Consider the following 21141-nt stretch of genomic DNA (forward strand, 5'->3'; position numbering starts at 1 on the left):
GCTCTTCCCGCAGGAACAGAGCCAGCCTGTGCTTCTCAGGGAGGGCTGGAGGGGAGCCCAGCCCGCTGGCCTGGCCGCCCCAGGAGCAGTGCCCAGGGAGACTTGGGCCTCCTCGTGGCACATGCCCCATCTGAGGGCCCTATCTATAATTTCACATTATCTTAACAAAGAACCTCCAAACTTGTATGGACTGCAGGCCCCACAAGCCCTGCCTCTGTCTTTGCCCAATTCCCAGAATGTTCTATGTTGAGTGCTTTCTGCAAGTTGGCCTCTGAAGCCCCGTATATTCAGGACCTGTGTCCACCCCCCAGCCTCCAATCTGCTGGCCAGGCTGAGAAAGCGCCACCATGGTGCCAACCCTGTGGGCACAGGGACTCGGTCCCTGACAATGACCCTTCTCTAGAGCTAACCTCCCCAAAGGCCCAGGCCTCTGGCCCAGATCAGCCCACCCACGAACAGCTCCTTAGGGAAAAAGCCAGAGGAGACCTGGGTGGCAGCCTTCAGTGGCGCATGCTGGGATCTCCCATGCAGAACATTGTGATGTTCACATCTCAGCTTGGAAAAGGCTCAGTGGGTGGCAGATGGACTCTGGTGGGTTGGGTGGGTTCCATCAGCTGGCCATGAAAGCCTTGGGTACTGATGACTAAATGACAGGTGATAATGTCCTTTATGCCACCTTGATCATCCTCCAGGAAAGCCTTGCCCACAGGTGCCAGCCAGATGAGCTGGATGAGGAGCTGTCAAAGAGGTGGCCACATTGTACTCCCCGCAGACCCTGCACCTCTAAACTGGTTTATCTTTCAAGAAAGGCCAGGGTTTACATTCCTCAGATTCCCCACCTTCTATGGCTGAGATATAGAGTTTGTGTGCAGCAGCTGACCTCTGGCTGGCCACCCTACATTTGAGTAGGGTCGGCGAGGAAGTGGGCCATGGAATCCATCCCTACTTCCAGGCAAAGGCCCAGGCCAGCAGTGCCAGCCTGGATCCCCCAAGGTGGAACAGTGGCTCAGGGCCTCTTGGAGGCTGAGCAGGTAACAAGGGCGGGTCCTGCATGGTCACCTGCAACCATTTACCTTGGCCTACACTCCTTCCTAGAGAGCACTGGGCCATGGGCTGAGCATGTAGGGACAAACTTGGACCAGTGGACCCAAGTACCCCAGACTAATGCCTAATCTGACTGAGAGCCTGGAGTGAGGGGTGCTGTGGGCTGGAGGGAAGAAGAGAGGCTCACGAGAGGCAGCCTCTCATTCCATAGTCATAAAGAGTGTGAGGTCCTGAGTGTAAGCTCCAGTACTGGCACTAAAAACACACAAAAACCAGGGAGAACACTGAGTATAGTAAGAACAAGCGGAGAGTCTTCAGGCTGCACTGAGAGAATTTCTCCACACTGTCCAGTAATGGCTAAGTCTCAAAGACTGTTCCTCCCACCCTGAAAGAAGAGGACTCTTCCTGCTTAGGATGATGCCAGATCCCAACTTCCTAGGACCGTCTCCAGTGGGGTTTGGTGCTTGCTGGAGCTACCACTTCCCCTACCCAGCCGATAACCAGCTAGATTCCCTTCTCACATCACAATGGGGACCCGGGGTGCTTTGCTCTGCTGAAACCTGTGAGGCCCCCTTGCAAAGGTGCTGCTGCTAAGGGTGAGCTGGCCATGGGGGGGGGTGCTGAGGAAGAGATGGTAAGAGGCCTCCCGGTCAGAGATGTCAAATCCTGAGCACACCTTTGGGGTGCATCGTGGGCAGCAGACAGGGGAGCCCAGCTGAGAGGCGGATGGACGCCACAGGGCATCTGGGCCAAGGTGACCACACCCCATCATGCCTGTCCCACTATGCTACTCATTGGAGCCCCTGAGAGCCAGCAGGAAAGAAGTTAGAAACAAACAAAATGTCTAGAGAACTGGACAGAGACAGACAGGGCTAGGAGCGGTAAGGGTAGAAGACAGGGGCCAGAAGAAGGGTCTTCCTCCGCAGGGGTGGTGAGCAGAGGGGTGACGGGTATCTAAGCCCTTCAAAATCATCTGGCACAGGCAGACAGGTACGTTCCTGTGCTGCGTATCAGTTGCTGCGGCTGTGTGCCTGAGCTGGTCATTTTGTAAGGCCCTCGAAGGATGGTATAAATACCCACTTGGCCCTGAGCAGAAAAAAAACCGCTCTCCAGCCCTACAATCTCCCCGCGACCACCACAGCTGACCCAGCCATAGGCCTGTGCCCATGAGCCAACACACAATAGATGCTCAATAAATACCACAGTGGCAACCAAGGGGGCAGCAATGCATGCTCCAGCATCAGCGAGCAGGTGACAGCAGCCTCCTGTCCCTGGAGGGCACAGAGGACAATCCAGAGGTGAGAAGTCTGCTGGCCAGGGCTGGGGTGACACCCCCCTCCCCAGCTCAAGCTAAAGACACTGAGGCCCTGCCCTACTGGGGGTGGAGGGAGCCGAGGCCTGTCTGCTTGCTGATCTGACACAAACCTACATTTATATTTACACACCCCAGTGGAACAGACTCAGCAGAGGTGGGGTACGCCTGCTCAGGTCTGTGCTTTCAGAGCTTGTCTGCTCCAGGGTGGCCTCTTGAGCCAACCTGCCTATTACTCCCTACCTCCCACCACGCCCAGCCAGTGCAGTCAGCAGCCTGGGGAAAGGGGGGGGGGGCAGGGGACAGGGCTCTCCCAACAGCACTGCTGAGCCTTGCTGAGTCAGCACAAGACACTGCCCCCCCTTCTGAGGGGGCCAGGAGAGCACCCCTTTTACAGCCACCCATCCCCATCCTGCCCAGGTGACTGCTGGCCTGGACTGACCAGCCACTGCCACACAGACGTCTCTACCACCGAGGGATCACACTGGGTCCTTCCGATGCTAATGGGCAGAACAGCACTGAGATTGCCAATTGGCAGGGACTGCCCAGGTTGATCACGGCCTCAGCTTATCCACTGGTAACCTCGGACAAGTCTCTTCACCTCTCTGTGCCTCTCGATTGCCTCATGTAATGGGGCTAGCTCGACCCAGCTGTCTTGAGGATTAAATGAGCCGATATGCATAACTGTACAGGAGGGTCCTGCCTTCCTAATATGTTCTATTAAACAACAAGTCTCCCTTAGCTGAAGTGCTTGGGACCAGAAATTGCTTTTGTATTTCAGGGTTGTTTTAAAGATTCTGGAGTATTCTCAGGGATAGGACCCAGGTGTAAGTACAAATTTCATTTGTGTTTTACACACACACACACACACACACACACACACACACACACGCTGAATGGCAAAATATTGTAACTTTCAATGATACTTTAGTCATCTTGTGCATATAGTCTGTGCATCCCCAGCCTTCTAACCCAGCACATCGCGTGGAGATTGTTTAGGATTTGGGATGAGGGCTCCCCAGTGTGCACTAGAATAGCAGGGCATGCAGTGCTGTGCTCCCAGTGCCTGGCAGCAAAGGTGCTTAATCAGTGCATGCAGGATGAGTGCTGGGTGGCTGAGGGTGCAGCAGAGCAGGGTCTGTGGGGGAGGCTGGCACAGGGTGTGACCGCAGGAGGAATGCGGGCTGCAGCATGCTCATGACCTTCACCCCACTCAAGTCCAGCCGATGGCTGCCACGTGGGAAGGCCAACTGTTGGTAATAAAAAGTCATTCCAATTTTTGTGTGAATGTAACAGATTTAAGTGTTCGCAAAACCTGTAATCCTACCTTCTCAGGAGAGTGAAATATGAGGATCTTGGTTCAAAGCCAGCCTAGGCAGGAAAGTCCTTGAGACTTTTTTTTCCTGTCAGTCATGGGGCTTGAACTCAGGGCCCGGGCACTGCTCCAGAGCTCTTTTGCTCAGGGCTAGCACTTTACCACTGTGATGATGTTTTTGTTTTGCTGGTCCTCGGGCTTGAACTCAGGGTCTGGGCTCTGTCCCTGAGCCTCTCTTTTCTCAAGGCTAGTGCTCACCACTTGACCCACAGCACCACTTCCAGTTTTTTTCTGTTTATGTGGCATTGAGGAATTGAACCCAGGACTTCATGGATGCTAGCAAGCATTCTAGCACTAAGCCACATTCCCAGCCCATTCTACCACTCTGAGCCACAGCTCAACTTCTGGTTTTCTGGCGGTTAACTAGAGATAAGAGTTTCACAGCCTTTCCTGCCTGAGCTGGCTTTCAACCATGATCCTCAGATCTCCGCCTCCTGAGCAGCTAAGATTACAGGCATGAGCCATCAGCGCACCTTGAGACTCTTACCTCCAATTAACCACCAGAAAACTGGAGGTGGAGCTGTGGCTCAAGTAATAGAGAACTAGCCTTGAGCAGAAAAACCTAAAGGACAGTGCCCAATCCCTGAATTCAAGCCCAAGTACCAGCACCCCCTCCCATACACACCTATATATACACACATAAAAATTCTGGCAACTAATTTGATTTTTAAAAGGTAAGCCAGTTAGAGCTAAGAAATTGTACTAAGGTGTGAGATATTAGATTAACACACAAAAACCAACTATGTTTATATCAGTAAAAGATAAATAAAATAATCTCACAATTGCAAGCCAAAGAGTAAAATGGTTAGGAATAAATTTAAGAAGTTTAAAAACTTACACACTGACAACTGGAGAGCATGGCTGGAAGGCCAGTGAGTGGGAGACATCTATGGGCATGTGCTGAAGAGTTACTGTTAAGATGTCAGGGCTGGGGGTGTGGCTCAGTGGTAGCTCAGTGGTCAAGCATGCACAGAGCCCTAGGTTTCAGCCTTCACAGCAGTGCTAAGATTTCAGTAATACATGGTGGCTCATGCCTGCTCAGCTACATAGGAATGTAGATCGGGAAGATCACGGTTCAAGGCTGGCCCAGACAAAAGATACAGAGATTTCCATCTCAAAAACACAAGCCAGACATGGAGGCATACACAAGAGGTCTTAGCCTCTCAGGAGGTGTGTTTGTGTATAGGGGGAGGTGCGGGCAGAGTCTGAGGGTCAGCCCTGAGCAAAAAAGGGAGACATTCTCTGGGATTCATAACCTAAATGCCAAAAGGGGATAGGATAAGGTATGGCCCAAGCAGTAGAGTGCCTGCCTACCAAGTGCAAGACCCTGAACACAAACCACAATACTGCCATTTTCTGAAGAAATTTAAAATCCATCCTAAAATTCCCATAAAATCTCAAGGAATACTAAGTGGACAAATGACTCTGAAAAAAAAAAACTGAAGAAGTCTCACTTCTGACTTCACAACTTACAAGGCTACAGTAACCAAAGCGGTGCGGTACTGACATAACACAGCCATAAACCCCACGTGTACATTCAAATAGCCCTTGACAAGGTGCCATTTGGTGCTGGGGAAACCGAATACCCTCAAAGCAATCAGCTGGGCCCTTAAGCAAGAGACCAAAATTCACTCAAATTGCATCAGAAACCTAAATTTCACAGACATGAAACTCCAACTCTTAAATATGAAAGAATGAAAAATAAATAGGGAAATCTTTGTAACATTGAATTTGGCAGCAATGTCCCAGATATGACCTCCAAAACACAAGCAATAAAAGAAACAAATGCCAGGTGCCAGTGGTTCATGCCTGTAATCCTAGCTACTCAGGAGGCTGAGCTCTGAGTATCGTAGTTTGAAGCCAGCTATAGCAGGGAAGTTCCCATGAAACTCTTATCTCTAATGAACCACTCCAAAAACCAGAAGTAGTGCTGTGGCTCAAAGTGGTAGAGTGCTAGCTTTGAGCAAATGAGCTCAGAGACAGCACCTAGATCCTGAGGTTCAAGACCCACAACCGACAAACAAACAAACAAAAAGAAACAACAACAACAATTTTTAAAAAAAGATGTGGAGTGGTGGTTACACCTGTCATCCAGCGTTGGGAGGTAGAGGAGGAAAGATCCCAAGTTAGAGGCCAGCTTGAACTATACAGAAAGCCCTATCTCAAAGAAATTAAAACAATAAACAGGATGGAATGTGGTTTAGTGGCAGAGAGCTTGGTTGCCTAGCACATGTAAAGCTCTGTGTTTGAGCCTCAGCACTTTAAAATTTAAATATACACACACACATACACACACGTATAATACATATCTCATCAACTACTACAACTCGGAGGAGCCTTGATGTTGTTATTTGAAGTGAAATTAGCCAATCATGAAAGGGCTCATACTATACAATCTCATAGATAAGAGGCCAGTCCTCTGGTTTCCAGAACTGAGAGTCAGCTATCAAGTTCCACCTTTGGTGCAGGGGTGGGAAGGAGTGGGTGCACCTGAGCAGCAGGTAGCCCTGACAGGATCTTAGGAACCTGGAGAATCAAGGGCACAGAGGAGCTCAAAGCCACCTGCATGGCCCCGGGGCTGTGGGAACCAGCTACAAACCTTCTCCCCCTCCTACCAGGGCCCATTGTGGCCCTGTGGCCTGGGTTCCCCAGGTGCCTGACATGCAGACCTTTGTGCCAGGGCTCCTTGTGCCATTAGTGAGATGCCTGCAAAAGTTCCCAAGCCCAGATTCCAACCGTGGCAGCACAGCTCCATCCACCCTTCCAGCTCTGCCTGGGGCAGGAGGCTTCTGGAGACCCTCACCTTTGACCCCCTGTCCCAAGAAGCAGGTGCTCGGGTCTCACTGGGTAGGGAGAAAAGCCAGGGTTCCTGGAGGGGAAGCCTTGACTGAGCAACTTCCCTGTGGTCACCTGGCTGCCGAGTGCTGGGCCTTGAACTAGAGAGAGACAAGTCTGGCTGCCCCTTGCTGAGCCCTGGCCCTGTGCTAGGCCTCATGGCCTTTTGGGGGGTAGGAAGGCAGCCACAGGACGCAGGCGCATTTGGACAAGGTCAGCACCCAGGCACCAACAAAGTGGTATATGCCCGATGTGGGGGCTGCTGAGCAAAAGCAAATTCAGAACACCTGGTACATCAACGTCAGCGTCAAACTGCTGTGAGGCTCCAGGAGACCAGAAGACCCACAAGTGTCACACTGCAAGTACCACCCCAGGAGTGCCACCCCATGAGGTACCGCACTTTGCAGTTTGCCATCTGTGTTCCTGGCCATGCCCCAACAACCACAAAGCCACAGTTATTAGTCACAGAATTAAGGACTCGGAAATGAGGCTCAGAGGTGACATCCTATGGTTGAGTCTCTGGCCAGAGGCCCAGCCAGAACTAAACTCTGTCCCCAGGTTTGGATCCCAAAGTCTTCCTGGGGATGGCAGAAGGCTCGGCAGCAGCACCAGGGACTCGTCTGGTTTATCACTGCGCACATGTGGAAACTGAGGCACAGAGCAGTAGCCCCACGGTCCAGGCCCATGGGGTTGGCTATAGAGCCACAGGGCAGGAACTGAGAGAGCAGTTCAGAGACTTGGAGCTTCAGGGACCACATTTTGAGAACTTTCTAGAAGCGAGCTCGCAGTCAGAAAGTTCCTGGCTAAAACTTGAGCAAAGACCAGGGTGCCAGGTAAAGCAGGTGTTCTACCTTTGCCTTCCCCTCAGTTGAAGTTGTAAATGGCCACTCACGTGTGACGAGATTTCATTTATATGAAACATCAGAAAGAAATCCATAAAAATACCAAGTAGATGGGCTGGGAATGTGACGTAGTGGTAGAGTGCTTGCCTAGCACGCACTCTGGGTTCGATTCCTCGGTACCACATACACAGAAAAAGGTGGAAGTGGCCTGTGGCTCAAGTGGTAGAGCCCTAGCCTTGAGCAAAAAGAAGCTCAGAGACAGTGCTCAGGCCCTGAGTCCAAGCCCCAAGACTAGAAAAAAAAAATACCAAGTAGATTATCAGATGCCAGGGCCTGGGGAGAGAGCTCAGGGGAAGAGCGCATTACAGGTTTAAAATTAAATACGAATAAAATGATTTAACTTTTAAATAACAAAAATTGTGTAAAAAAATTAAACCAAAGTGATAAGAAACAGCCTAAAATTAGATAAAGCAATAGGTGCTTCCTATCTTAATATTCTTATGAACACTGGTCTGCCTTAAAAGGGTGAATTTTATGGTCATGTGAATTCTACCTCAACCAAGCTCTTCAAAGCAGCAATAAACTAGAGCCAAATATGGTGGTGCACTCCTGTAATCCCAGCTCTCGGGAGTGGAGGAGGGGGAATCACGGAGCATGAAACCAGCCTGGGCTATGTGGTGAAGCCCTGTGTCAAAACAACAATGGAAACACACTCTTGCTTTTAGGCCGTATCTTGGGAGCCCACTCCAGGAGGGACAGAGCAGCCTTGGGCCAAGGGTGAGCTGCGGGGCAGGCCCTGGACCAACCCAGCCCCCTGGAGAAGCATCTGGGGCCTGCATTCACCACCATCTCTACTCATACCATCCCCACACACTGGCTGTTCCTCGGGCTCAGAATACCTTCCCCTCTGCGGTACACTAGAACTTAGCTCCAGTACTGGCCTCAGGGCATACGCGTGCCCATTGGGCAGAGCCCTGGCCTTCTCCCTCTTTTACATGGCTGCAACAGATCCTCCCAGTCTCCCCCAGATTAGAGCCTCCACAGGGCAGGAGCCACCCGAACTCCTGGATGTCCCTGGTGCCCAGCTCCATGCCCTGGTCTAGAGATACGCAAACCGGAAGCAGGCCTGGGGCAGGCAGGAGGAATACAGAGCTGACCCCAGTCAGTGGGGTGATGGGAAAGTACTGGGGGAAGGGGAGGAACATGGGGAGCAGCTCTGGAGAAGAGCCAGAAGAAGCCAGAGCTGGTGGCTCCCACCTGTAATCCCAGCTACTCAGGAGGCCGAAATCTAAGGATTATGGGTTCGAAGCCAGCTCGGGCAGAACAGTGAGACTCTTATCTTCAGTTAATCACAGAAAAAGCCAGAAGTGGTGCTGTGGCTCACGTGGTAGAGTGCCAGCCTTGAGCAAAAAGGAGCTCAGAGATAGTGCCCCAGCCCAGAGTTCGAGCCCCAGGACCAGTGAAGAAAAAAGAAAAAAAGAAACACATGTGCACGTTCTGCTTGCTGAGTTGAGGTCAAGCCACAGCACCCATGGGGTCCCTTTGCTGGCTCACGGGACAGAGACTGAGCGCTGCTCACAGCAGAACCATCCACGGAGGGCCCTGCTCAGGGACCCTGTGGCCTGGCCACGGCACCAGAGCCCACATGAGGATGATTTGGCTGACGGTGTTGGGGACCCCAGGGCATGTGGAGGAGACTTAGTCAGCCACAGAGACAGACAATGCCCTTGGACTGCGCTCCCGAGGGGCAGGTGCAGGCCCAAGTAACAGGAAGCAGGAGAGGCAGGAGGGGAGACCTGGTCTGTGGCAGGAATCAGGGGCCAAGCTCTAGCACCTTCCAAGAGGACAGGAGCCCCCAATCTACTTCCATTATGCCAATGGCCTGGTGGGGCCCTGGCAGCCGGGCAGTCGCCTCTGACCCGCTCTGCCCATCCCTGCCTCCCGGTACCTGGTTCTGCAGCTGGGTGGATGTGGCGTGCTGGTCACTGTCATGGAGGGCCAGCCTCTCCCGCAGGACCACCAGCTCCTCCTGAAGCTGGGATTTCTCCTCCTGAAGCTGGGACATGGCCTCCACCATCCTGTGTACCACAGGGGCCGCACCTGGTGACCCCGACAGGCTGGAGCACCTCCCGCTGCCAAAGAGCCGCCCACCTACAAGCAAAGGAGCCGCCGATGAGCAGGGCCTGAGGTCCTGCACGGGTGGGCGGGCGGAGGGCCCATCACAGCAGGGCAGACTGTTGGGGGATGGGGAGGAAGGCAAGCAGGGAGTGGGGGGCTGGAGGCAGCAGCAATGGGGGGCAGGGGGGCGGTCAGCGGGGACCTCCGTGTTTGCCTCAGAGGAAGCACTCAGGAGAGAGAGAGAACTATCCCAAACCAAGACTGATTCCTCTCAGAATGAATTCCAGGACGGAGGGGCTGGACCCCCTTGCCATGGGTGGGCTGAAGGCAACTGCCTCTGGCAAAAGGCATTCCACGCAGAAAACACAGGCTTGGGGAGCCCTAAGAGGAGAGGACAGACTCCCCAGATGCCCCCCTGAAGGAAGTGGTCACCTGTGCCCAGAGAGGGAACTAGGGGAGCGTGTGCAAGCGCAACAGACCAGGACAGACAGACCAGCCCGTGGGGCAGGAGCAGCCAGGCCAGCTCCGGGGGTGACACGCCTGCACGTGGGGACCACACAGGCACAAGGAATGGGGTAAATACCGGGGAGCCGGGCGGGGCCTCAGCCTGAGTCCTCCTCCTCCCACGCCTTCCACTGTCCTGTCACCAGGGGCAAGAGAGAAGACAGACAGGTGGACAAAGGACGAAGACACGGAATCAAGGCCCCATGACCTGCTCCTGGGGCCTGGGGTGCTTGTCACAGCCTGCTCCCTGAGTGCCAAGAATGAGCCTGGGCCCCTGTGGGCAGTGGAGCTGACAGCAGTTCAAGGGAGTGGGGCGGGGGGAGAGGGACAAGGGTGGTCCCTCAAAGTTTCCCAGGGAGTGGCTGCTGTTCAGTGAGCCTACCCACCTGGTTTTCTCGGGGGTGATAAGGGACTGCCTGTGGCCAATGGCGGGCAGCAAGTGGGACCTGGGCCTGCAGAGTCCCGTGGCCAGCAGCAGAGGGCAGCAGGAGTAGTGGCTGCAGCAGGAAAGGACGGGACAGTCCCAGCAGGGGCTGGGAGGGGTGGGAGGGACAGGAGGAACACCTGGGGACCAGCTGCCTCCACTTCCAGAGAGCTAGGGGCTGGCCCCACAAAGCTCCCCCAGAGTGGAGAGTGGACAGGACACCTGCTGACCAGTGAGCCCTCTGCTTGGACAGTGACCCTGGCTGTGTGGCCTGCATGTGACCTGGCATACTAGTCACACACAGCTGGCTGAGCTTCGGTGATCTGTTCTAGAGAGTGTGAGGGCAGACAGATGCTTCCAGGCCCCCACACGGGGCTGCCACGGGTGCTGTGTGACCAGTGTGGCCCTCCACAGACTGCTGCGGTGTAGTACAGAACGTCCTGGACTGCACCCGAGAGAGCGCACTGCCTCTGTCCCCCAAGAGGCCTGTAGGCAGGGGCGTCCTATGGGAAATGGGAACAGTGTGCCCGATCCCAGTCAGCCCTGGGAAAGAAGCCTGGGTGGCCAGCCAGGGGATACACACACACAGGCCTCAGGAAGCCCTGTCATTCAGGACTCAACTCCTAAGGCAAGAGGCTCTGACCCGACCTGGACCCCATCCCAGTGGGGCTCAACGGAACCTCAGCATCGTGGCTGGCCCAGACACCCGGAGCTGAAAGGGGCCTGTGGGCCCTAGAAGGGAGGAAAGATCCAGAAGAAGCTAGGAAGGGAAAGGGGGGAGGAGGACAAAGTGAGACCCGAGGGACTCGGGCAGACAGTGCCACACACCACCCCAGAGGGCCATCCTCCAAGATGCCGGCCATCACAGAACTCAGGCTCAGGAGGGGCAGGCAGGCCAGGCCTCCCTGCTAAGGAGAGCTGACCTTCTCTCTTTTAGGGTGTCCCTCAGCCAGACCCCCACACCTGCCCTGAACACAGGAGGGTACAAGCTGGAGGACACAACTGGGGTTCAGCCTAGAAGAGGGAGTGGCCACACTCAGCAGCCAGCAAGTTCACACATCACGAGACCAGTGCTTTCCTCTGTGCGCCCTGGTCTCCCCGGATGCCCCAGGATGCTCCCTCCCAGGGGTCACTGGGCTTAGAGGACTCCTGGCCCAGATCCTCTAAACTACAAAGGCGTCCACAGAATCTTCCAGGACCAGGAAGCCTCTGGGAGCCAAGGCAGCTTTTCCAGAACCGTGCAGCACTGCCAGGGAACAGCAGAGCCTCCAGCTCCTTTTCCTTAGTCCTCGGGCAGCAGAATCAACGCTCTGTCCTGGGGGGGGGGCTGGGGGTGCCTCTGGACCCCCCGGGCCAAGACACAGAGAGAGCAAGTGAGCCAGGCCTCTCTGAGACGGTGGTGGCGTCTGGGAGGCTGCCATCCGTGCCCTGCTTTTGACAGGCACCCGGAAAAGACAAAAAAAAGTAGGGAAATCCAACCCCAGCCCCTGCTGGCCAAGGCCTCTTATCACTGGGTGGGGCCCTGGTGGCCCTGGCAGGGGCAGGGGGATGAGAGAGGGACGGACCATACTGTCCCTGACCAGTGAGCTGGAGGCCAGGACCTCAAATTCGTCAGGTGGACAGTCTGGCTGGGGAAGACAGGGCTTGGGGACAGCTGGGATTCTGCAGGAGCCTCCCTTGGGTGCTGGCTTCATCAGGGTGATTCCAGGCCCGTGGACTGACCTCCTTTACCTGTTTTCTCTATATTCATTCTGCCACCAGCTTCCGGGGCCTCGCGGTCCCGCCTGGGGGCCGGCCTCTTCAGGAGCTTGTCTTCTTTTGTCCCCTGACTCTTGCTCTCGCACCCCTTGTCCTGCAGGGCCTGCTGCCAAGACACAATCAGAATCCTCACATGAAGGGTCAGAGCTAGAGAGGGGACCCTCTCCAGCAGGGATGAGGCCCCTTGTGGAGCCACAGCGGGCAGGAGCCCACTCGGCCAAGCCCTGCATTGTGCAGGGAGGGGACCACAGGCCCCGAGTCTGAGATTCCACAGCAAGCCAGTGGCGGCACAGTTCCAGCCCTCGGCACTGCCTAAAGAGCCCCAGGGACCCTCAGCCGTCCCTGGGTTCCATGGAATGGGAAACACCAATGCAAAAACCTGCTTGGCTTCACGTTCAACCAGAGACACAATCACAGGACAACTCCCAATGTAGCTGCTGCTACCCCTTGGCAAATGGCTCAGCCTGCAGATGGCAGCCCCAGCCCACCCCTTCCTTCTTTAGTCCCCGTCCCATGGGGTTATCCAAAGACTATAGAACCTGACCCCTGGCCAAGGAGGGACTGAACCAAAGGAGGCTGGGGAGCTGCTGCCCAGTGGGCAGGCACAAAAGAAGGGGTGGACGGGCTTCGTCCAGAGACATCAGCATAGCTCACCCAAGATGACGCTAGGAAAGCAGGAGAATGGCCTGGGAAGGGCAGTCCATGGAAGTCACCAGGGAAGAGCTAACAGAGTCACCCAGAGTAAGAGGTAGGTGTTCTGCAGGGGCTGGGGTGATGAGAGTGTCTAGGAGCAGAACCCAGCACCATTTCAACTCTAGGGAACAGAAAGTGACTTCAAGACAGGAAGGGGAGAAGAGAAAAGGTGGCCCCTCCCTCCACATCAGCCACTTTCAGCATTTGGAATTTTCTTTTTATACAACAATCTCATTTTTTTTGTCATTTAAAGTCCTGGGAGGTGTCTGGGATAAGTGGCAGAAGACAGGTTTTATGTGGCTTTGCAACCTGTATTTTCAAAACCAGGAGAGAAGCATTACGTTTCTTAAAAAGACACTCAACCCAGGCACCAGTGGCTCCCGTCTGTAAGTGTAGCTACTCAGGAGGCCGAGATCTGAACGATCTCAATTTGAGGGCAACGAAGTTCACTAAGACACTTCAAACTAGCCAGCAAGAAGCAGGGCCAGAGGCATGGCTCAAGTGGTAAGGCACCCATCAAGCAAGCAAACCCTCAGTACGGGAGGGGGGAGGGGAAAGAACTCAGCTTTGAATGGGAGCTAACCAGGGAGATAGCTTGTCCCTTGTATTATTTGGCTGTGACCAAGGGATCTGCCACCCCTGCAGCTCTTTCTCTCATGTAGAAATAATAAGAACCTCTACCTCTTAGCCCTAGTGGGCAGAGGAACCACAGGACAAGCACTGCACACAGGAAGAGGTGACAAAAGGCTGTGACCATCATAACGTTTCTGTCATCTTCCTTATTACTTTGCACATTAAAAAGCCAATCAAAAGTTGCAAAGAATGGAAAAGTGCCCCGAGCAGCCCATTGAGTCCGCCCTCCTTCCCCTCTTGTATTTAAGCCATTTCCCCCTGACTTTATTTTGTCCTCACCCTTCAACCAACTGCCACCCTATCACGACCATGCTGGCTGGAGGTGGCAGTGACAGCAGCATCTGGAAGTTTCCATTTGCCAAAACTAACCGGAGCAAAGGTTACACTATTTCTGGGCTGTGGGCCGAGGGACCGGAAGGGTGAGTGGCCTGGGAGGCTGAGAATTTCTGCAGAGAGTCTGGGACAAGGCAGCATGGCAGGTTTTAGCTATTGGAGCAGAGGCTGGGGTCCCCAAGTGTGACCCCCCAGGTCACCTCATTGGCTCCACAGCCCCGGCCCTGCCACACCTGTAAACAGAAGCCTGGGAGGGTGTGAGCTTGGAGGCAGCCTCTGAGATGAATCCTTAGCAGATCTGCTGACCCCAGGCTTTGGCTACAGCCCCAGCCCAACACCCCGTAATCAAAACTCAAGAACAGGGCCACCACCCAGCTCCGGGCTGGAGGCTTCTGACCACAGCCTCCCGATTTAACTACCAGTGGCTCCAGTCAGGGCTAAGAACAGCTCTTTAACCCTCTGCTCGCCTGCACCGCTCTCTTCCCAGAACCTTTCTGATCACATGAGGAAGACCCTCTGGTTTACAGAAGAAGCACGTGCGAAGGCCCAGGAAACGCTATGAAATACAAGAGTTTCTCCAGAAACATCCATGTGTGACCCTACCCAGATCAGGGGCCCCAAGACCTTGGTTTGCTCCAGTCAGGGTGCACGGATCCTGCCCATGTGGAAGTGCTCTGCCATGCAGATCTGTGCGTGGGGATGGTGGGCCCTCATAGCCACACCCCAAATAACCCTGGCACTTTACCCTTTGCCACTGATTTGTGATCATCAGGTAACTCTCTGGCGCCCCCACCAGACAGCCTCGGTCATTTCTCTCCTTCCCTGTATGACTGCACCTGTGCTCCAGACACTGGCACACAGTAGGGACTTTGTGAGTACTGTTGAAAACTGGGCTGCCCCCAAAACATCCAAAGCTATCGGGTGCTCAAGTTTAAGGAGCTCGCTGCAGTCAGGAACAGCACAGAGGAGCAGGAAGAAAAAAATATTTTTGCAGTGCTAGGGATAGAACCCAAGGCCTCAAGAATGCTAGGTGGCCCCTCCATTATCATGCTATACGCACAACCCAACAGTAACTTACGGTTAATCCTCAAGTAGAATATTATACAGTAGTTTTCTATACACTGATGTAAAGACAGCTCTTAGGGGAAAGAGCCAATCACAGAATAGTATGTAGAAATAACACAAACATAGTCATACAAAATCATACAAACGTAATTAAGAGGTTGTCTTGAAAATACAAACACCAAACCCTTCATGAGAGATTTTTCAAAGATAGAAGACCACAACTGAGAGCATTCATTTTGTAGAGATTGTATTGCTGCACAGTGATTTTTTTCATACCATGTGTTATAAAGTTAGTTGTGTTCCGGGGTTTAGGTTCTGGTTCACTGTGTGACCAGCAGCACATTACTTCACCTCTTTGGGCTTCCATTCTTTTACTCACACAACTCAGAAAAAAAACAGTACCTTTATCTTAAGATTTAGGAGTTGAAGAGAACCAATCAGATGCTCAAGGCCTGTATTCAGGGACAGCAATCAGCGAATAGTAATCATTATGTCTATCTTTATGTGCTATTTTTTACAACCAAGCACACACATAGATCTCTATGATATGCCTAGTAAAAGTCAATGAGAAGCTGGGCTTGGGGGCTTATGCCTGTAATCCTAGCTACCCAGGAAGCTGAGATGAAAGGATCCCAGTTAAGGCCAGCTGCACAGACACAATCAGAGAGATGCTTATCTCCAATCACCAGCAAAAACACTCAACAAAAAATATCCAAAAAACCAAAAAAAATAATCAGAGGCCTGGCTCAAATGGTAGGGCAGCAGCCATGAACAACAACAACAAAAGCCAATCCAGAGGCCCAGAGGAGTTTGCGCCCCTGCACCGGCACAGACATTCAAAGAGTCAGTGGCAACTGTAAGGGGAAGGAACTGGGGTTCTGGTAAAGACTCTGTCTAGATGTGATTCTCATGCTTCAAACAAGGAAATGTGAGCAATGGTCCTCAGACTCACAGGCCAGAGCCGCAGCAGACACAAACAGCTACCCCACACCAGCCTGTTCTCCCAGCACCTCCTCCCTTCAGGCCCATCTCATCTTCCCACTTCAACACCTCAGCCTGGGCGTGGCTGGAAGGCCAGGTCACCTCCCCTGAGATCAGCGGCGTGATAGCTGAGGAAGCCAACTTCAGCATACAGGCTGGGACACAAGGCTCCACATACACATGCACAAGGTGGGGGGAGGCTGGGGGAGTCAGCACCTTCCAGTTCATACCCCCCACCCCCACCCCCCCACACACACACTTGCTGAGAGCCCCTGTGCTTACCTGCACTGTCAGGTAGAGCCTGTGGGGACTCCCCGGGCCAGCCCAGTCCACGCTGAGGGCTCTGCACTGTGCCAGGGCCGGGCGGGCTGCAATCCGAGTGCTGGGGTCCTCGTCACCACTGACCGGGGTGTCTTTTCCACGCCCTGTCCCAGCACAGAGAGATAAGTGAGACTCTGGGAGAGCTGGCTATGAACCATTGGCCAGGGCCGCGCTGAGTCCAGCTTTTGTACCCTGCTGTAGCCCAGCACCCTGACCAGCAGGATCCCACTCGCCTCATAGGTCTGTCATGCACAAAGACACTGAGGCAGGCTCGACTCTCTTCTGTAGGGTGCCAAGATACCTCTAGGGGGCTCCTCTCCCGCATAGTGGCTTTGGAGACCCCCACTTGCTCAGAAGCGCTCTGTGGAAAGCAGCCAGAAGCCAATGCCAGCAGTGAGGTGCACCCGAGGGCTGTGGCTTCATTACCCAAGCTGCCTCTAGGTGGCAATTTCTACCCAGCCTTTATTAAGACCAAAACCCACACTGGGTGGCCTGGTTCCTGTTCTCTCCAAAAGCACACTTAGAGAGCCAGCTAAACTGAGAACCCTCGGGACATGACATCCCACTGCAGCCAGGACAGGGCAGGGAAGTGGGCACACTGCAGGGCCACGGCCCCAGGGGCAGACCTAGGTTCTGAGGGCCAAGCTCTGGGCCCAGAGCTTTCTGGATCCTCAGTGTGTTTGTCTGGAAGTTGGGGACAGCAAACCAACTACCTAGCCCTCGGTTGAGGCTTAAATGAGATCAAACACAGACGGTGCCTACTCAGTACCAAGACTAAGTGCCTACTTGGTGTCAAGTACACAGGAAATGACCAGCACAGGCCATCAAGGTAACGAGCTAATGTGCTCATCATGACCACTGAGGAGGGAGGAGAACATTCTTCTCTTTCACAGGTAAAGAATCACAAGATCAACAAAGTGCTCAGTCAGAGCCAGCACTCAAATTCCCTGTACCAACTGACCCTTCCAATCTATCCTGCTCAGGATGGCAATAAGGGAGAGCGTGGGAGGGGCCTCAGAGGGCTCAAGGCTGAGACCCTCCCTCCCTCCCCCCCCCACCTTCCTACCCTCGTGCCGGGCTCTGGACCCACATTCCATACAGGGTGTTTTATTTGACCTTCGTTTAAGTTTTCAAAGTAGACAAAAAACAGCTGGCTGCTGTAATCCTAGCTACTCAGGAGGCTGAGATCTGAGGATCACAGTTCAAAGCCAGCCCAGGCAGGAAAGTCCATAAGGCACTTATCTCCAATTAAGCACCAGAAAACTGGAAGTGGCGCCGAGGCTCAAAGTGGTAAGTACTAGCCTTGAGAAAAAGAGCTCAGGGACAGCATCCAGGCCCTGAATTCAAGCCCCACAACTGACCAAAAAAAATAGACAAAAGTTTATGTCATTCCATTGATTTCAAAGACATGCACACACAAGCATGTGTACACACACATACACATAAATACAACCAGAAAGAAGTGCGCAAAATGCGCAATGACATCTATTTTTCTGTAGGCTTTTAAAGTTTTCCAAGAAGAAATGCTATTGCTTTATTTTTTAACCAGAGATGCTACACTCATATCACATTTATACACCCCTCAGTAGAGATCATTGGGGGGAGACCATCTGCCCCTGTCAGATGACCAGGTCTCCCTATCACAAGCCCCAGCCGTCCCTGGAGGGATCCCTCCCCCAGAACAGCTCTGGTGTTGGGAGAAGCCAGTGCCAGCCTCGGGCAACCCCAGGAGCTGGGAGACCTTGGAAGGCACTGTTGTGGCCACCACTGAAGGAGCAAATGAAGAGGAAGAAGTCAGAAGTGTGCTGTGCCTCAGTTTCCCTTTCTGTGCACAGATGGGTTTAGACCTAATAATGGCCCAGAGGGTCAGACTGGTAATCTGAACCTCTCTCCCTACAGATCAGAAGCCAAAGACAGCAAACTCCTGAAGTCCAGCTGACCTGGAAAGCCATCTCCCCACACAACCAGGGCCATCTGCCCAAGAGAGCAAAAGAGGCAGGAGAGGGTAATCTGGGCAATCCAGCCCTCACCCACAATCGGAGATGCTGTTCCCTCCTCCACCTTCACAGTACCTGGGACATGACCCAGAAAGGGGAGCTGGCACTGACAGCTCCCCAGGGGACAGCAGGGACCCACACAGAGGGACCCTCTCCCTGCACACCTGCTGTCTAGGTCTCTACAGAAGGCACCACAGGCTGTGGCAAGGCTAAGCTGGAGCACAAGGCACCCACATCCCGCCGGAGTCCACGCCTCACACCAACCCAGGGTGAGTCTGGACAGGATCAGGTGTCAGTACCACACAGGGTGCCCAGCCCGGCGGCCACTTCACCTACCTTGTTTACCAGCCTCTGGTAGAGACCGCTGATGAGCCCCTGGCAAGATCGCGGAGTTCCACCCCCTGCCCCAACCTGGCTAAGCCAGGGAGAACGTGGCTGCTTCCCTTGTACTGCAGACTGTTAAAAAGTTTAACCCGCTGCCGAGCCTTGCCCTCCTCCCGGGCAGGATGCAGGGAAGGAGCTCTGCCAGATTGACGCCCGCCCGGCCCTGGGCTGCCAGCTACCCTGTAATTACCTGACAGCTCTGAGTTTAGGAACCGAGAAACCTCAGTCTCATCTCTGGGATCTGGAGGAAGGAAGGGAAATAAAGAGGCATTTTAAAAATGCGGACTCACCAGTTCTCAACCTCCCCGGGCCGGTGTGTGGGAAAGGGCGGGCAGCTGGGCTGGCTGGGGCGGGGCGAGCCATCCCCAGCTCGGGCTCCGGGGCTCGGCCCACTCTCCACAGGCCCCGCAGTGAGGGCGTGGCTCCCAGGTTCCACGTCCTGCGAGAGGGGACCATGGCCCGGGGCACGGAGGCCTCCTCTGGGGTCCGGGCAGCCTGTGGAACAGAGCAAGAGGAGACGAGCTTGAAGAAAACCTGGCCAGCGTCATCTAGGAGCCCCTGGCTCGAGAGGGAAATGGGTCCTGTCTTCATTTTGAGGGTGCTCACTACTAAGCCCTGAGGTGGACTTAGGGAGGGTCTGCCATGTACTATGGAGATCTTACTCTCAGTCCTTCTCCCTGAGTGCGGGGAGGGGTACGTGCCAGGTCAGAGCCCCACACAGAGGAAGCGCCAGGCGCCCACAGCACCCCAGTGGTAAGTCTAAATTCTTTTTCTCTACGACATCGCATTTTCTAATTGTACTCTGCGGTGTGCTTAATTAACCCTTAGCCTCTACGCTCCTCTGACCCAGGCCTCTGGCCCAAAGGAGAATGCTCCATTAGCTTGCCCTGAGGAGGGGCTACTTAGGGACCGTGGCTGTGGTAAACTGGGTTTATACACAGCCAATTCTGACAGGCAGCTCCGTCTCACACTGGAGTAACCTCCACTCTGAACCCTGAGTGAGGTAGACACCCTGCCAGGTGTGAGATGCAAACATTCTTTCATTCTAGGAACCCACCAGGTCAGAAAAGAGAGCTACACGTGAGCGTCAGCAAACCCTCACAATGTGAATAGAAAGCGGGGAGACTGGAGGTGTGTGCCAGGCACCAGCAGGTGGTGCAGAAATGGAGGTGAGGTTTTAGGAGTAGAAAGCCCTGTGGGAGCTTGTATTCGCTGCACAAGATTGTTTTGAGGGGGCGGGGGAGGGGTTGTGTTTTGTTTGTAGTTTGTTTTCTAAGACAGTGTCTCACTGGCCTCAAATCACAATCCTCTCCCTTCTTGCACAAGTCTTTATTGAGCACCAACTGTATGCAGAGCAGCTCTGAGAGCATTCAAAGTAACCGAGCTACAATCCCCTATCGGTCAGTGGTACCAACAACAGAAATGAAGTCAGGTGGGAGAGGTAACACGGACTTTGGTTTTCATGGTGAGTTGGAGCTGGTCCCGGTGGCGCATGTTTATAATCCCAGCAGTCAGAAAGCTGGGCTTCAGCAAGATCATGAGTTTGAGTACAGCCTAGCCTAGCCTGAGCTATATGGTGAGACAACAGCAGAAAAGACCAAATTGGGGGCAGCCAAATACTTTCTCTGGAGCTTTCTGGGTTGTGAACTACTCTCCTCATTGCTCATTGAGGTGAGCGCTTCTTGTTTGCCAGCAAAAACATCTACTTGAACAGGACCTACCTCCCCTGACCTGCTCATGCTCCTGAGAGTGAGGCTCACCACACCTATTACCTATTTTTGTAGCCCCCTAGCCCACAGCCTGGAGGTACACCCACACCAGAGGCTTATTAGATGAAAGTCCTGAACTAAACATGCAAAAGCTCTGACTGATGCCCAGAAAAGAGGTCAGGGCTAGAAGAGAGGTCAGGGGTTAGACATCAAGACTTAGAGCTAAAGGCTGGGTGCAAAAGCACTGTCAAAGGTTAAGAATGCAATCACCAAAGGTTGAGCAAGGGGAGGGCTCTCTGCCCTGCGTGGGAAGAGACGCTGGAGAAGGAAGGTCAGGAAGGTAGCAGGTGCCCAGACACATGCAGAGTCCTCAGAAGTCACCAGAGGGCAAGAGGAAAGGGGAGGATGGTCAGGTGGTCATATCAAAGTGTAAGCCAGGAAGAAAGCCAGGCACAAGTGGCTCATGCCTATAATCCTATTCAGGAGGCTGAGATCTGAGGCCAGGGCAATTAACTACCAAAAAGCCAGAAATGGAACTGTGACTCAAAGAGCACCAGCCTTGAGTAAAATAACTCAGGGTCCTAAATTCAAGCCTTAGTACCATCTCGTGTGCATACACACACAGAAAACCCTGGGACCCTTTAAGAGAGGTGAAGGATTCCAAGCTTCTTGGTTCAGGAAGGTCAGAAAGGCTGTAAAGTGGGGTGAGAGCCAAAGGAAGCAGCCACTTCTGTTCTCTTTGGGGAAGTTTGGCCAGCACGGGAAGGAGGGGAACAACGGAGAGGATCTGCTATTTATTTTTTTTGGGGGGGG

At 53.6% G+C, this 21141-nt stretch overlaps 1 protein-coding gene across 9 annotated transcripts in view; it reads right to left on the reverse strand.

Moving 5' to 3' along the window:
- Nucleotides 1-21141, reverse strand: part of Kifc3 (kinesin family member C3) — a 73500-nt gene that overhangs the window by 9990 nt on the left and 42369 nt on the right. For 2 of the 9 annotated variants that reach the window (XM_013012904.1, XM_013012903.1), the window contains exons 2-5: nucleotides 18910-19114; nucleotides 16200-16342; nucleotides 12177-12318; nucleotides 9357-9559 (exon numbers count right to left, since the gene is read on the reverse strand). In XM_013012904.1, the coding sequence (XP_012868358.1) occupies nucleotides 9357-9559; nucleotides 12177-12318; nucleotides 16200-16342; nucleotides 18910-19075 (654 nt within the window). In that variant the 5' untranslated portion in view covers nucleotides 19076-19114. Of the gene's footprint in view, nucleotides 1-9356; nucleotides 9560-10109; nucleotides 10128-12176; nucleotides 12319-16199; nucleotides 16343-18571; nucleotides 18628-18809; nucleotides 18870-18909; nucleotides 19115-21141 lie in introns of those variants that run through there. The other 7 variants (XM_013012902.1, XM_013012906.1, XM_013012907.1 and 4 more) reach the window with 7 other exon arrangements.

This window comes from Dipodomys ordii, unplaced genomic scaffold (assembly GCF_000151885.1).
Source record: "Dipodomys ordii isolate 6190 unplaced genomic scaffold, Dord_2.0 Scaffold18, whole genome shotgun sequence".
NCBI classification, from domain to species: Eukaryota; Metazoa; Chordata; class Mammalia; order Rodentia; family Heteromyidae; genus Dipodomys; species Dipodomys ordii.